This window comes from Lutra lutra, chromosome 1 (assembly GCF_902655055.1).
Source record: "Lutra lutra chromosome 1, mLutLut1.2, whole genome shotgun sequence".
In the NCBI taxonomy this organism is placed as follows: domain Eukaryota; kingdom Metazoa; phylum Chordata; class Mammalia; order Carnivora; family Mustelidae; genus Lutra; species Lutra lutra.
Genome location: NC_062278.1, coordinates 107,026,792 through 107,039,176, shown reverse-complemented (window position 1 = coordinate 107,039,176; position 12,385 = coordinate 107,026,792). Strand labels below are relative to the sequence as shown.

The 12,385-nt window shown below is 35.1% G+C and overlaps 1 protein-coding gene across 2 annotated transcripts in view; it reads right to left on the bottom strand.

Moving 5' to 3' along the window:
* ATP11B (ATPase phospholipid transporting 11B (putative)) overlaps nucleotides 1-12,385 on the bottom strand; it is a 115,245-nt gene that overhangs the window by 19,506 nt on the left and 83,354 nt on the right. For both annotated transcript variants that reach the window (XM_047731340.1, XM_047731333.1), the window contains exons 25-27: nucleotides 11,253-11,391; nucleotides 842-907; nucleotides 203-306 (exon numbers count right to left, since the gene is read on the bottom strand). In XM_047731340.1, the coding sequence (XP_047587296.1) occupies nucleotides 203-306; nucleotides 842-907; nucleotides 11,253-11,391 (309 nt within the window). The remainder of the gene's footprint in view (nucleotides 1-202; nucleotides 307-841; nucleotides 908-11,252; nucleotides 11,392-12,385) is intronic.

The window sequence follows — 12,385 nt, the reverse complement described above, 5'->3', positions numbered from 1 at the left end:
AGAAAAGAGGTAAAATATAGTCGATATTCAGTATTTGTTAATTTTTCTTCTCCCTATCAGTAAGATCAACTGAAGAAAGTAAATTTCTTATCAATGAGACCCATCTCATCAAAATTATTCTGAGCAGAATTTGTTCATAATATAATCTATCACAATAAACAGAACTGAATCAATATAATTAAACTATAACATAGTCACTCACCAGAGAATCCCTCCATAAAACAAAGAGAATATAAAATAGAATATAATAGATCCCCAGGTAACAAGATGGTTGATCCAGGTCCAAAAATGAGTTTCCAAAGCCATCTAAAAAAAATTTTTTTTATATCCTTAATACAAGATAATAAATATTTACTTAAATTAAACCTCTCAGGTAAAATTCGAGAATAAAATGTAGTAATTTAAAGTGCCTAAGCTTTCTATGGCAAAGTCCCTCAGCAGGTAAATACTAATGAAAGGTTCCAGTACGGAATTGAACAATTTCAAGTTTATAATGTTTTTCTTCTATGAGGAAGCAGCACTGAAATTTTCATGAGTACTTTATGCTCTACTCCATGGCCTAAAACAACCCATGTTGTCTATATACAAAGAAGTAAGATTTCATAGATGAATATTGTGGGGTTAACCTTTACTTGACCATAAAAATCAGCTAAGGCTTTCCAAAATAATGAACTTGAAGTTTTCTTTTTTTTTACAAAAATTAAAATTAATTATTAAAATAGCAATCAATGAAATTATTCATGACTGAAAAAGGAAAAGTAAAAAGGGAAAACTATCTACCTACATACCACGTGTTACACAGATGCAAAATGTGTTCATGTTTCTAATCTCTGCACCATACCTTTACTGTGACTGTAATAACCATGACTGTGAAAACCAAGGTGCCAAATGTCCAGTTTCCAAACATCTAAACAGAAAAAAAAACCCAAAACCAAACCCATTACTGCATTATGTTAACATGACGCTAAATCAGATATAAGGCAAAAAGTACTAAAAATCACTTGCATTATTTAAGCCAGTTACATTTGAAATCTGTGACATTAGTAAAGTTAAAGCAATATGAAAAAACACCATACAGCATTATTATGTTTATTATTATCATGTAAAATGATCCTTTGGATAACATTATCAGATTGGAAACCCAAAGATGGCTTTAAGCCTCTATGACACAGAATGCTTTTAGTTAGAATGATATAGTTGTTAGTGACTGCTTTATTCTGTCACACAATAAAAATGATAACTCTTCAATCATAATTATTTTCTGAAACCATTCCAACCAGGTGTTATGACAGATCACTTGACACTGTATTTATGGACACAGCGTAGGCAAAGCAGGAGAAAAGAAATTTACACACAAAACCAATACCTGAAAGGAAAGATAATGGCCAATGGAATTATTTCTCAAAGAATTCTATGTAAAAATGCAGTTAATGCCAGGCAAAGTAGTCTTCTGGGATTTATAGCCAAAACTTACTAAGGTTTATCACAAGTGCTGAATCCCCAAATAGTCAGGATTTAATTTCCACAAATAAGAACAGAACCCGAAGTTTATTTTAATTAAATGTACAAAATAGTTGGTTTTTACCACTGGTTTAGAAAATTATTTAAAAGGCTCTGTTTCTTTTTATTACTGATGTCTAACAATTAGCATTTACTTGAAAAATTACTTAACCTCTCTGTATCTGACTTTCTCACTTGTAAAATGGGGGAAGAACTTTACAGGTTTCTATAAGAATTAGGATATGTAAACATGACAGGGTACCTGGTATATATAATAAGCAATCAATAAATAATAGTTATTATCATCAACAATGAAACATCAATTAATAAGCCTTCATTTGAGGGTATATTAGGAGTTTATTTTCAAGAGTAAAGGAATGGAAAAGTCATATTGAACCCCTCATTTTCCTGCTTTTATCATTTCTAGAAATAGATATTTGATGCAGCCAAGGAACCTGTGCCTGGAAGTGGTAACATCCACACGTGCCCATCCCTCAGTTTTCTGGTTTTACTGGGCCCAGATTTAGGGCTACTGGTATCTTCCCTAGAAAGAGGGGATTTAGGGCTCCCTCTTGAATTCAAGGCCTCAGAGAGGGCTGTACAAACACATTCACATGGTCTTTTTTGTTGTTTTGTAAAATAAGCAGAAGTAATATATCTCAAACCAAACAGTTAAGACTCTTGTCTCTTTCCATACTGACTTCCACTTGAGCCAGTTGGTGATAAAGTGAATGCCAGAGGGCATTTTGAGATCAGGGTACAGAGAAGTATAGTAGGGCTCATTACACTAGCCTTTGATTAAGTGTGATGGAACTATCTACGTCACTCAGTCATATTCATGTATACTTACGTTTGTATTTATAGTTCTATTTTTTTCCCTTAAAGAGGGCGTGCCAAAATGTGTTATGTTTAGACTTTCCTAAACCTGGATCTACCCCTTTTCAGAAAAGAAAGATGCTCAAAACCCTTTCTATCACAATCTGCTTGTTTTCTAGATTACTTCTTCCAGCTGAATTTGTTACCTAATTATTTAATAAAGCCAAATCTGTATTCCAAATTAAAAAGGATCATTCATTATTTATTTGTATACTCCACAAATAGTAACTGCACATCTTTTACATATCAAGTACCATTCCAGGCCTTGGGAATAAAGCAGTGCTAAGAAAAAGTGCCTGACCTCATGACGCTTACACACTTAGATATATATAATAATATATAATATACACACCTAGAAATATACTTTTAGATAGAGATTAGTGCTCTGAAGAAAAATAAATGTAGGAGAGGTGGGAGTCAAGAAGTGATGGAAGGTGAGGGAGGTAAGATTTTACTGGAGTGGGCAGAAAGGTCTACTCAACCCAGTAATATTTCAGCAGACCTAAATGAGTAAGGGAGTCTGTCACTTGCCCACGTGAGAGAAAAGCACCCAGGTAGAAGAACAGCAAGTTCAGAGGTCCTAAGTCAGGAACAAATTGATCTAGTCAAGGAACAATGTAACTAGTACAGCTAGAGTAGAGTGAATAAAAGGAACAGTGGTAGAAAACACAGCCCAATAGGCAGATGGAGTCAGGATGGATGAGATTTTTATACTGTAATTAGTCACTGAATGATTTGTGCAGGGCATTACATACGCAATCCAGTTTTCATTTTTAATAGAACACCTGGGCTGCTGTGTAGAGAAAAGGTAGTAGAAAAGGGAATAATAAAAGCAGGAGCAGGTAGAGGCAGTTACTACAGTCCAGGAAAGAGATGGTGAGATCTGGACTGTGTGGAGAGAAGTGGAAACATTCAAGATATATGTGACTATAAGAACCAATATGATTGCATATCACTTGTGAGAGATGGGAAATAAAAAATGATTCCTGGACTTGCATAAGCAGCTGGGTAAAAACTGGTTGTTTTTGTTAATACAGGGAAAAGTGGACGGGAAATGGGTTTGCAGAAGATATAAAATTCTGTTTAGCTGTGTAAAATCTGAGATTCCTAAGTGATTTGTTAATTGGAGAAGGTAGTTTATTTGAATCTGAGGAGAGACTGGCAGAGAGATAAATTTAGGAGTTCTCAGCATACAAGCAGTATTTAAATGATGGGAAAAACCGTTTCACCCTATATATGAATAAAGAAGAAAAAATGTCTTAGCACTGAGCCCTGGGCCGCTGTTCCATTTAGGACAGTGGTTCTCCAATGGGGTGTGATTTCTCCTCCCAAGGAACATTTGGCTGGGTCTGGAAACATTTTTGATTGTCATAACTGGGGAGGGCAGGTGTGTACACTACTGATATCTAGTGGGTAGAGGTTAAGCATGCTGCTTAACATCCTACAATTCACAGGATAAATCCCAACAATAAAAAATTATTTGGCTCAAAATATAATTGGTACAGAGGGTGGGAAATTCTGATTCTGGAGGTAGGAAGAGAAGACTGAAAAGGAATAGTCAGTAAGAAAGCTGAAGTAGCCAACAGAAGCTGAGTGAAGATAATGTGGCAGGTAGGAAGGCTTTGTAAATTGAGCCCAGTGGTTGAGTTCATAAGGGTTGAGGCATGCTCTTGGATTTAACAATATGGGGGTGGCTGGTGACCATAAAGAACATGGTTTTGATGGAGTACTGAGAGTAAAAGCCCTAAAGGATTATGTTCAAGGGAGAAGAGAAAGCAGGAAGTAGAAATAGCAAAAAATAACCTCTTCAAATTTTGCTCTAAACACACACACACACACACACAGCCAAAGCAGCAGCAAAGCAAAGTTAGGTCAAGGAACTGGGGTTTTTATTAGAAGATGGGAGATACTGAAACATGTCTGTATGTGACTGGTTGGCTCTAATAGAGGACAACAGATTAATGATGAAGGAAAGAGAAAAGATAACTGCAGAAGTAAAGTCCTAAGTTAGGCAAGAAGGAGTTTAAGAATAAACAAAAGATGAAAACTTTTCTGTATTAGGTTCAACTTAACTATACAGTGACCTATAAGTGATTACCTTCTTTATAGTTAATCAGTTGTTCAGTTCTCCACCAGTACAAACTCTCCTTAGTATAGATTTTAAACATTTGAGCAATTGCTGGATACCATTAGAAGCAATGTTTATTTTTCTGTTCTCCTCTAATGCATACTACATTTCATTTTCTATCAGTTGTCTGGAATATTACTAGTTCTTTAAAAATCTGTCTCATGAATAAATTAACATTCAGGGAAATTCCATAATGAACCAGATAATCAAAGTCATATTAATCATATAACCTTTCATTCAAAGAAATCTGTACTTACTTATAGGAATTGCATTGCATATGTGTACTTTGAATGACCTGACTGGTAATAACAGTGGTTAAATCATTTACATTAAATAAAAGATACTGTATTCTCTGGAGAATACAGATATAAAATGGTAGATTTCTAGTCTTAAAACAGAGCTCTTATCATTTGATGGTTAGGTTTCAACAACTGATGACATGTATAGCATGAAAAAGAAATTAATTAGGGACAGGAAATAAGGGGAAACTCATTATAATTTTAAGAAAAAAAAAAACAGTATAAAAAGCTTTATCCTTCTCTTTCTCTCAAAATTACAACTTGAAATTTCATCTGCTCATTCTACCTTGTTTTGCTAATTAATCTGGCGAATGGTCCAGACCTACAAGGTTTGATGAAGGGGTGAATTACTTTTTCTTCCTTAACCCTTTCTCTCTCATTAAATAATTAATGTGGTGGAATACTATACAATATATATTCTAGAAGGGTACTAAGGCTCTGATAATTCCAACATCTCCACTGGAGAAGTCTAACTGGCATTAGAATATTCTAATAGCTTTTCCCCTTTTCTCCCAACCCTATATTTTTGGAATTTCAATTATTTTAGCTTTGGGGTATAATTGGGTATAACTCCATAAAGAGCAAAAATCATTTATGGTAGACGTTTTCCTTTGAGTTCCTGTAGACTTCAGTAGAACAAAAACAAAATAAACAAGCAAATTTTAAAAAAACCCTTATTTGGGCCAAATATAATTTTAAATAGTAGTTACCTAATTTGCAATTTTCACATCAGACTACTGAGATGAGTGGAGTAGATATTAGAATTTGAGTTCCTGAGGTAACAGGAACTATTTTTCTTTAGTCTTTCTCCTGTGAAACCTTTGGCTGAAACTACCAGAGAAATAGAATGTCATGTAGGGTGGGGTGGGAATTCAGCTACCTCTGAAACTCTTCTGGTATTTTCCTCCCCACATCACAGTTTTCCACTTTCACCATGCCTACAATTCCCTCCTTCCTGTTTCCTTCATTGTAGTGTTTTAGTCTTTTGATATGCTTTTACACAAGCCAGAATGCCTTGCCTTTGCATCCTATAGAAGTCTGCTTTAACTGGAGGTGATCTCTTTGACTCTGAATTGTTCCTCCACCTTCTTTCCTACCTATAATCTTAAGTAGCATCTTCCCCATCTGTAAAAATTTTAAATAGCTTTTTCCCTGAGAAAGTTACCTTGCTGAGATCCCAGAAAGACAATATAAGTTATTTCCAAAAATACTCTAAACAGCAACATTATCAGAGCAAGTGTGTCCCAAAATGAGATGACTTACTCTGCAGAGATCAACAGACGAAGACATTAATTCTTCTTTAAAAAAAAAATAAGCCACAGTCATTAGGTACCTCTTAATCTACTTAAATAAACATTCTTCATTGGTGTTTACCTCCCAATTAATTAGTTTGGAAAAAGTGACTTCATAGGTAGTCAAATTCATAGAAACAAAAAGTAGAATGGTGATTTCCATGGGCTGGGAAGAGGGGGAAATGGGTGGTTGTTTATAGAGTTTCAGCTTTTCAAGATGAAAAAGTTCTGAAGATCTGTTGCACAACAATATGAATATACTTAACACTATAGAACTGTCCTCTTAAAAATGTTAAGATAGTTTAAAAAAAAAAAGGATCAGATTCTTCTACAAAGCAGGAGAGAATATCCAATGGGAAAAAGACTGTCTTTTCAACAAATGGTGTTGGGAAAACTTGGACAGCAACATGCAACATAAACTGGACCATTTTCTTATGCCACACACAAACATAAATTCAGAATGGGTGAAAGACCTAAATATGATACCTGAAACCATAAAAATCCTAGAAGAGAACGTAGGCAGTAACTTCTTTGAAATTAGCCTTAACGGCTTTTTTCTATATATGTCTCCTGACACAAGGGAAACAAAAGCAAAAATAAACTGTGGGGATTGCATCAAAATAAAAAGCTTCTGCACAGTGAAGGAAACAATCAGCAAAACTAAAAGGCAACCTACAGAATGGGAGAAGATACTTGCAAATGACAGAGCCAATAAAAGGTTAGCATCCAAAATATATAAAGAACTTATAAAACTCAACACCTAAAACACAAATAAGCCAGTTAAAAAATGGGCGACAGATATTTGGACAGATATTTCTCCAAAGAAGACATCCAAAGGGCCAAGAAGACACATGAAAGATGCTCATCATCACTTACCATCAGGAAAATACAAATCAAAACTATAATGAGGTATCACCTCACAACTGTCAGAATGGCTAAATCAATAACACAAGAAACAAAAGGTGTTGGTGAGCACATGGAGAAAAAGAACCCTTGTGCACTGTTGGTGGGAATGCAAACTGGAGCAGCCACTGTGGAAAACAGTATGGAGGTTCTTCAAAAAGTTAAAAATAGAGCTACCCTATGATCCAGCAATTTACATTATTGGGTATTTACAAAGAATACAAAAAACTAATTCAAAGAAATGCATGCAGCCCTATGTTTAAAGCAGCATTATTTACGATAGCCAAATTATGGAAGCAGCATTATTTACGACAGCCAAATAATGGAAGCAGCCTAAGTGTCCACTGATTGATGAATGGATAAAAAGGAGGTACATATATACAATGAACTACTATTCAGTCATAAAAAAAGAATGAAATCTTCCCATTTGCAATAACATGGATGGAACTAGAGAGTATAATGTTAAGTGATATAAGTTGGTCAGAGTAAGATAAATACCATACGATTTCACTCATGTGGAATTTAAGAAAACAAAACAAACCAGTGAAGGGGACGAAAAAGACAAAACAAGAAACTTAATTATAGAGAACAATCAGAACAACCAGAGATGGTTACCAGAGAGGAGTTGGGTGGGGGGATGAGTGAAATTGGTGATGGGGATTAAGGACTACACTTGTTATGATGAGCACTGGGTTTCATATGGAATTGTTGAATCACTATATCATACACCTGAAACTAATATAACACTGTATGGTAACTAACTTGAAGTAAAAATGTTTTAAAAAGTATCAAATTATATGTGTGTGTATGTGTGTGTGTATTATATACACAAACACATATATATTTATTAGAGCACATATGTACACATGAGAATGCATGAGCGGGGGAGGGGGAATTAAAGGGAAAGGGAAAGGGACAGAATCTTAAGCAGGTTCCATGCCCAGCATGAAGCTGGATGCCAGACTCAATCTCAAGACCCTGAGACCCTGAGCTGAAATCAAGAGTTGGACATTTAACCAACTGAACCACTCAGATGCCCTTCAAATTATATATTTTTAGTGCATTTACTATATATCAAATACAACTCAATCAAGCTGTTTTTATTTTTAATTTATTTTTTAAAAAGATATTATATATTTATTTGTCAGAGAAAGAGAGAGAGAAGGAGCACAAATGGGGGTGGGGGGCAGGCAGAGGGAAAAGCAGGCTCTCTGCTGAGCAAGGAGCCCAATGTGGGACTCAGTCTCAGGATCCTGGGAATCATGACCTAAGCCAAAGGCATATGCTTAACCGATGCTTAACAGATGCTTAACGCCTGAGTGGCGTTCCTCAATGAAGCTGTTTTTTAAAAAAATGTTTTCATGGAAGTCAGTTTTTCTATTATTTTTGGAGGACTTAAAATTTTTTAATTATTTTTTTTTATATTCCTAAGTAATCCCTACATCCAATGTGGGGCTTAAATTTATGACCCTGAGATTGAGAGTCACATGCTCTACTGAGTGGGCCAGCCAAGGGCCCCTGGAGAACTTAAAAATTTTTGAAGTTATATCAAGATCTGACTGACTCATTTCACTTAGCATTATGATTTCACTCATTTGTGCAATTTAAGAAACAAAACAAACAAGCAAAGGGGAAAAAAGAGACGGAGACAAACTAAGAAACAGACTCTTAATTAAATAGAGAACAAACTGATGGGTTAAGGGAGAGGGGTGGGAGGATGGGTTAAATAGATGATGGGGATTAAGCAGTGCACTTGTGGTAATGAGCCCTGGGTGAAACATGGAAGTGCTAAATCACTATATCGTACACTAGAAACTAATATAACACTGTATGTTAACTAACTGGAATCAAAATAAAAACTTAAAAAAATAAAATAAAACCAAATTTTTGTCAAAAACAAAGTAACAACAAGTTTTTTTTTTTTTTTTAAGATTTTACTTATTTATTAGAGAGCTAGAGAGCACAAGTAGGCAGAGCAGCAGGCAGAGAGAGAGGGAGAAGCAGGCTCTCCATTGAGCAGAGAGCCTGATCTGGGGCTCAATCCCAGGACTCTGGGATCATGACCTGAGCCAAAGACAGCTGCTTAACCCACTGAGCCACCCAGGCGGCCCAACATCAAGATTTCTAACAAGTATTTTATAGAAGGTTTACCTTCTGTCAAAATTATTTAAATAAAAAAAAAATGGTGATCCTGTTGGATTACAGAAATAACTCAAACTTTTATGTTAAGCTCATTTTTAGCTTTGAAAATAAAATGAGAAGATAACCCACATAATATATTCACCATATAACTAATCTGTGACTTTTGCCCAAATATTTGTGATATTTGTGTATTTTAAGAGAAAATGGGAGAAGAACCTTAATTTCTCCTTAACTGTCCTACCCTCCCTGGACTCCAAACTATTTTAACTCTTCCTTGCTCCTCTCTCAGGATCACTTATTTGCATCAACTTCATCTTGACCTTGAGCCACTTCTCTCCCAGGACTTCTACCTAATAATGTTTTCTACTTCAGGTTTACAACTGTTTGTTGGGCATAAAGAATAATTACTGGAAAATGAAAGCATTCAAACACATCCAGTGCTGAACAATGAAACATGGGCTAGATGTCTAAAGAGATTTTCAGACCAGGAAGACGTAAGAGGGTGCAAAGGACAAAGCTCTGTGGATTCAACCCTGAAGAACTGATAGTCATAAGAGAGACTTTGGGAATTTCCTCTAGAGGAAATGTAACAATGGTCTGGAAGGAGAAACAAGCACTGCATGTTTTCAGAGAGCCAGCAAGGACAGTTTAACCTGCACATTTAAAGAGGGGAGATTCTGGGAGAAGTAGATCAGAAGGGATTGGGAAAGATGGGGTCTTCGAAATAATGACTGGATGGTAAAAATAACAACTAATACTGCCAAGACTTATTGATTACTTCTATATGCTAGTCACTGTGCCTAATGCTCTACATATATCATTTCATCCTCAAAGGAAACCTATAAAGTAAGGATTATATTCCTATAATTTTGTGGGCGAGGAAACGGAGTCTTAGAGGGTTAACTAACTCATCTCAAATCACTCAAATAACTTCCGGTGTCAGGATGTGGCTCCAAGGCACCTGATTCCAATGTAGGCTTCTTTTCCACTGTACCTAGTATTGGTGGCCAGGACTAGTAGATTAATTTCTAGTGGTATATATTAATTTCTAGTGGTATGTATCTGAGTGGTAGAACGGGTAGGCTAAAAGGGAAAAGAAGTTAATGATTTATAACTTGAGTTTCAAAAAAAAAAAAAGAAAAGAAAACCGATAATTAATACATGGTAAAGAGAAAAAACTTTTGTACCAGAGGCCAAACAATTTACCTTCATAAAGATTTTACCTTTGTGGGCACCTGGGTGGCTTGGTCAGTTAAGCATCTGACTCTTGATTTTGGTTCAGGTCATGATCTCAAGGTCTTGAGATCAAGCCCAGCAATGGGCTCTGCACTGGGCATGGTGCCTGCTTGATAGTCTCTCTCTGTCTCTCTGTCTCACCCTTGCCTACAACCACCACCCCCCGCCCCAACCCCCGGCTCTGTACTGAAGAGTAAGGAGCACTTCCTAAGCATACAAAAAAAATTTTTTTTCACAGAATTAAAAGCAAAAACTAAACACCAAGTCCTCATTTCTCATATGAAAAATATGGGTCATAATCTCTCTCCAACAGGATTATCAAGAGGATTAATGGAGATGAAGCATGTAAAGCACTTACCAAAATATTAAGCACTAAATAGACAGTAATTATTATTAAAACATAATCCTGAAGTGAACAGCATTCAGAGATATCCCCTTGTGTGAATTAATTTTTTTTTAAGATTTATTTGAGAGAGAGAGAGAAAGATTGTATGTGGGGGGAGGGGCAGAGGGAGAGAAATCTTTAAGGAGACTCCCCACTGAGCCCAGAGCTTGATGTACGGCAGGATCTCATGACCCTGAGATCATGACATGAGCTGAAATTGAGTCAGATGCTTAACTGACTGAGCTACCCAGCTGTCCCTGAATTAATTTTTCAATATCAAAATTGTTTAGTAACTTGAGTTTCATATTAAGAATACATTGTATTGTATTTGTTTTAACTTTTATTTGAAATCTTTTTATAACTGCATTTTAATTTAATATCTACAATTTTATAATTTGAATTGAATTTTACTTTTTTTTAAATGAAAGTTATGAAAAATCAAACTTAATCAGGCTATTAACAAATATTCTTTAAAAAATGATCTATTTTACCTGGCCATTTCCAAGCAGAGATATATCTTTTCCTATTAGAAAATAGGATCCAAAAAAGAAAATAAAGGCATGACTGAAACCCAGGATGGTCCAATAAAGAAATGTTTTAATGCTTAGTTGATGGTTTTTACTAATGTCTCTGTATATTTAAAAAAAAAAAAAAAAGAAAGAAAAGGAGCATATTAGGATTCATATTTATTATTTACCTACTAAATGATTACTACAATTTGACAGTTAAAAAACAAGATGGATTTTTAATTTAACATTGCTTGAAAATATTAGCAGAAAGAATAAACCTGAATTTACAAATCACTGTTTATAATAATATATGTCTGTGTAACAGCTTACAGTTCACCTAATGTATTCAAATACCTTTTCTCATTTAAGAAAGGAACATAACATAGACAAAGTAATTCAGTTTAGTTGTGAAAAGTTGATCTGTATTATATTCTGTTGTTAACATTCAGTCACTCTGCTAAGACTGTCACTTTTTTTTAGTGGAGTCATTTTAGTTTTGTTCAGCACTGAGGCTCCTAATCCATTTCATATCCATCATCAGCTATTATGGGAAGAACAGCCTATCCTAATCTTAGGCCAAGCCCAGTCCTAGGTATCCTGGAAAATCAAGGTGAGTTACTGCCATTTCTGGATGACTGAATACCTTTGTAAGAGTGGACATCAGGTTAATGAGGGAACCATAAGCTAGCTGGTCCTGAGGACTAGTTCCACAACTCTATGATCACTTACTTGGTTCTGAAGAAAAAGGGATAACCCAAAAGATCTGGAATTGGAATTAATGTCTTCAACCCCACATTTTGCACTGACTCTAAATTTGACTCTAAATTGACTCTAAATTTGTCAATGCTACAACATGAATTTCTTAGAATTCTAGATTACTGAATAACTTCTTTTGTGCACATAAAATGAAATACTACTGGTTTTCAACAGTAAATACAAATTACACAATTGCCCAACACATTCCTAGTATGAAAGTGTTCATTCCTAAAAACACTGGTAAAGTTATTCTAATTTTTCTTTGATGTTCAACAATTACAAACCATAAACTACTTTCCTTAGTAAAGTATTATTACCAAGACATTACCTAATGTATTTGCTTATTTTTAAGGTGCTTT